At 42.8% G+C, this 5,165-nt stretch overlaps 1 protein-coding gene across 1 annotated transcript in view; it reads right to left on the reverse strand.

Annotated features, from left to right (window-relative positions):
* MCM6 (minichromosome maintenance complex component 6) overlaps positions 1–5,165 on the reverse strand; it is a 42,500-nt gene that overhangs the window by 1,281 nt on the left and 36,054 nt on the right. Inside the window, exons 16-17 of the mRNA XM_006169727.2 lie at positions 3,808–3,963; positions 2,108–2,247 (exon numbers count right to left, since the gene is read on the reverse strand). Of these exons, the coding sequence (XP_006169789.1) occupies positions 2,108–2,247; positions 3,808–3,963 (296 nt within the window). The remainder of the gene's footprint in view (positions 1–2,107; positions 2,248–3,807; positions 3,964–5,165) is intronic.

Below are 5,165 nucleotides of genomic sequence, written 5' to 3' on the forward strand. Positions count from 1 at the left end.
TTTTTAGAAGCAGAAATGGCTCAGAGGTTAAGAAAACTAGATCTAGATCTCACATTGCCAACCACAGTTTGGATCCTGCCCCAGTGGCTTGAAAAAAATGTCAGTTGACCTCTGGCAATTAAAAAACAAAACAAAGTAGGGGCTGACCTTGTAGCCCAAGGTTAAGGGAGTCAGATCCCACATGGCCAACTGTGGTTCCAACTCTGGCTATGGTAGCTTGTAAAATGCTCACTACATGTGGATACATTTGCAGAAATCAAGGATGGAGAAACAGAGACGGACCACACTCCATAGCGGGTGTTTTCTCCCTTCCTTTATCTGGTGAGCCTACATATTCCCTGGCAATTAAAAAGCAAAGCAAAACAAAACAGGCCCAGCCACTGGTGCCACCATGTGGTACTGGAACCATGGGCAGTCCCTTGGTTTGGATTCTGGGTTAAACACGTGGGGCATGCCTGTGATCTTGATTGGCCAGAAGGCTATACATAGGGAGGAACTAAGGCAGGATGGGACTCTGTTAGAGGTACCTGTGGAAGGAAAAAAGAAAGAAGGAAGGAACTTAAAATAACAGTAGAACGTATCGACTGACTCAAAATTTTTTTAAAAAAATGTATTTTTTTTTCAGAGAGTTTGTGCGTAAGATGGAGACCAAGAGAGATATTCTGACAGGGTCTCTACTACTACTACTTAGCGATCCTCCTCCCTTTCTCCTAGTCAGCTAGTACCACAGTTTGTGCCATTGTGCCCAGTCAATTTGGGTTGGCCCAAACTGAATCTAGGCCCCCTGTGTGGCCTCAGCCACCACCTGGTAACGCATTTCTGTTTGCCCCATCCTGGGCGGGCCTTAATCTTGATGATAGATTTAAAATCTGTGGTATTCCACTAAATCAGTGGAAAATGTAAGCACATGAGAAGAGCTCCCAGCCAAACCTATGGCAAAGAACTCAGGAAATAATGTTTAAATCCCAAGAAGGCTGGCAAAACTGCACAGTACGAACACTGCTATCTCTAAAGAGGGACTGGACTCTTTCGAGCACTTACTCTGGGTGCTCACACCCCTCCAGGGTAAGCACCTGTAATCAGCACAGTACAAACTCCCTGGTCTTCCACAAGTTACTTCAGGTGATGAGTCAAATGAAACAGATATATCCCAGTTAAGATTAGCTTCGCAATGTTTTCTACAGCTGCAATGTGGATTTCTCGCCAAGGTCACAGTATCTTACATGGATCCCAAGGGCACTACAGAGGGAAAAGCTGATCTGTGCCAAGACATTTCCCACCACTAGGAAGATTACTGATCTCACACCATCTCAGTTCAGCCTGACTTTGTTAGATTCTGATGTGAGTAGCTATTCCTACCCAGACGTGCTAATGTAATCACACGCTGATCTTCCTTCACAGGTAAACAGCTTTGTGCAGTTGATGACTTTCACACGTGACACCTGTGATACTTACACAGTGAGCGCTGTGAAGTGAATTAGCACAATAGTCGAGTCTGTCATTTAAACAGGATAACTTAATCATTTGATAAATATATAGGTGCCAGGCACCACTGTAGGTCTGGGATAAAGGAGTTAAAATAACCAAAGACTAAGACCTCAAAGTCACCATACCAAGCATAATCTGAGTTTTGCTGTTTTAACTGAGGAAAGAGTTGTTACTTGTTAATACTCCTGCTTCACAACTCTTAATTCTGACTATATCCCATTGAATCGAAATAGACATCCAGGGCCAGCAGAAGGTGTAGCAGCTATACCCTGGGACTCCCACATGGCCAATTGTGATTTCAGTCCTATACCTGGTGGCTTGAAAATCATACTGGGAGCATGTGCGTATGCACTTAGGATCCAAGGAAGAAAATGGAGGAAAAGGGATAGTGGTGTGGCCATTCCCCCACGGGGTAATTCCTCACTTTCCTTCTCATTGGCTCTGTCTGTCTGTCTCTGGTTAGGACATGCACCCTAAGGCAGAAGAAGCCTCTTTAATGAAATAAATAAGTAAATAAATAAATAGACATCCAAAAAAAATTCCACTATGAATGTATACTGATGTTAGGCTTGCATGCCTTTCCTCATTAATACTAGAGCAAGCATAGTTATGTACATACGTAGTGTGTGAGTCGATGAATGACTTTCTCTATGATCCTTTTTTTATTTATAAGTTCCTCTTCAGAGTCTATTTCTGATTCAATTTCCTTCAAGTACCAGTTAACAAGCTCACTTCTCTTTAATGCTGACTCATCTTCTTCTGTAACAACAAAAAACATTTTAGGTTTATTCTTTCAGCAAACTGTATTGCCAACCCTTGGACTTTGCTTCAACATACAGATCAGATAAGCACCAACCTGTCAGACAGGTATCTGCTGTTTCTGCAATGTTCCCGTTTAAACCTAAAATACCCTGTTATATTACTTGAAAAGAAGAGAAACCTAATAAAATAGAGATTATAAGAAACAAGTTTCTCAATGCTATTAAGATTTCAAAGTACAAGGTCTTCACATCTTGCTATACTTTGCCGTTTAAGAGAATGTTTGCAGTGCTGACAGGTGGTGTGGTGGTTAAGGGCGCTGGACTCCCACATGGTTGACCATGGTTCGAGTCCCAAACCTGGTGGCTTGCTTTCTTACCTTCCCTCTCTCTTGCTCTCTTTCACTGTGTCCCTCTCAGGTCAAATGAAAATAAGTGAATTAAATTAAATAATTCTTACCAACAACAACAAAAAAGACAATGTTTGCAAACAGCAATTGAAAGCTCAAGTTGGAAACAAAGCAGCAGCAAGCAAAACTTAAAAGTGACTGAATTACAGTGGCCTGGGCAGTAGGGCACTGCCTACAATACTGGAGCCATATGGGCAGGCCCAGGATTTAGATCCCCGCCAACCTGAACACGCTCTGCGCATCCTGGTCGGAAGATGGCGGGGATGGGGATCATAGTATGACGAGACTGCTGGGGAGTCCTTGTCTCTATGGAACTTAGTTAGTATTACCCAAGGCTTAACCACCAAGTAGAAGGTTAGGTCCTACTTCTTGATTACACTGCCTTCCTTCTGTCTTATGGCTAACTACAGGGTTATGACTGGTACAGTAACGCAGCTAAGAGTAGAGAGTGTACCAGTGTCCAGACGCCACTCTTACGATGACTAGGTGAAGGTTTTATTCCCTTTCTAGTTCCAGTAATATTTATTTCTAGGCTCAACTATTTGCCTATGAATTATTGAGTTGTTGGAAAAGTCATGGCACATAAAAACAGAAATTATATGTTGTGATTTTTCTGACAATCCAATGTAAATACCTCAAGAGACTACTGTAATAAGTAGTTACTTTGTGTTTATAAAACATTTGCACGGGGCCAGCAGGTGGCGTAGTGGTTAAAAGCACTGGATTCCACATGGCCGACCATGGTTCAAGTCCCAGACCTGGCAGCATGCTTTTCCCCTTTCTCTCTCTCTGGTCAAATTAAAAAATAATAATAAACGGAAATAAATATATAAATAATTCTAAAACAAAACAAACCCCAAAAAACATTTGAATTTTTTTTTTTAATATTATTAGATCCCAAATTCTGCTTCAAAAGACTGAAACAGGGCAAGGGCATTAACAACAATGATTCATAAGCCGTTGTCTCGTGGAGAAATGTCCGTGCTGGCAGGTATGCTGGTACTTGAGATTCACTTTGTTAAAGTAAGCTAGTCTAACAATGTATCATGTCTTCTGACAGAACAATACAGTGTTTAGCAATCAGAAGGAGCCCACAGGTACATGGCTTACAGAAATGGCTGAGCACATCAACAATGCAGGGTACACCCTACCTTCCTCCACCTTTCGGAGGTGTAGCACAATAAGGTTAGAGATTCGGCAGTACTCAGAGAAGCCCAGCCTCAGGGAGGTTTTGGGAACAGAATCTTGATTTATGTCTTCACGGTGGCCATTGATTCCATTCACAGGAGCAGGGCTTTCAGCATGACCTAAATGAACAATTAATCACCTGAATCTTGATTCTGTGAAGTGTTTATAAATATCACTATTTATAAACACTGATTTCAAATAAGCAAACAGTTACACAGTCTATAATTTATAAGTAAACTAGAAGAGAACTAAAAAACTCTACTAGTGAAGAAAAAAACTAACTTGGGAGGAATGTGAGGGATGGATGATATAAAGATTTCAGGATCTGGGACCAGCAGTTGGCGTAATGGCTATGTCGCTGGACTCCCATGTAGTTGACCGCGGTTCGCGTCCCAGACCCGGTGGCTTAAAACTCACACCGGGCGTGTGTGCATGCGTGCCCAAGATCCGAAGAGGAGAATGGAGGAGAAGGGATTGCGGCGTGACCATCCCCCCTGGGGGGTGATTTCTCGCTTTCTGTCTCTCTCTGTCTTTCTGGTGAGCGCACGCGCCCTATAGCAAAAAACCTCTCAAAAAAAAAAAAGGTTTCAGGATCTTAAAGTCCACCAGTGATACTATAGATTAGGTTGTTAGAAAAGCCATGAATCATTTTACATAGAAAAAAATGAATCATTACTTTTCTGACAACCCAATACAAAATTTTAAATGTTTTTTTTTTTTTTTTGAGAGGTTTTTCACTATAGGGTGTGTGCGCTCACCAGACAGACAGAGAGAAACATAGAGACAGAAAGCGAGAAATCACCCCCCAGGGGGGATGGTCACGCCGCAATCCCTTCTCCTCCATTCTCCTCTTGGGATCTTGGGCACGCATGCACACACGCCCGGTGTGAGTTTTAAGCCACCGGGTCTGGGACGCGAACCGCGGTCAACTACATGGGAGTCCAGCGACACAGTCATTACACTAACTGCTGGTTCCCCCAATACAAAATTTTAAATGTTGGTATCCTTTCATTTTTATTTTTTTGAAAGGTTTTTGCTATAGGGCCTGTATGCTCACCAGAAAGACAGAGGCAGAAAGTGAGAAATCACCCCCCAGGGGAAAGGACCACACCACAATCCCTTCTCCATTCTCCTCTCGGGATCTTGGGCACGGGCACGCGCACATGCGCCTGGCATGAGTTTAAGCCACGGGGTCCGGGACTCGAACCACGGTAAACTACATGGGAGTCCAGAGACATAGTCATTATGTCAACTGCTGGTCCTTGGTATCTATTCTTACATTTTTTTTTTTTTTTGAGAGGTTTTACGCTATAGGGCGCGT

This window comes from Tupaia chinensis, unplaced genomic scaffold (genome assembly GCF_000334495.1).
Source record: "Tupaia chinensis unplaced genomic scaffold, TupChi_1.0 Scaffold147433_1, whole genome shotgun sequence".
NCBI lineage: Eukaryota > Metazoa > Chordata > Mammalia > Scandentia > Tupaiidae > Tupaia > Tupaia belangeri.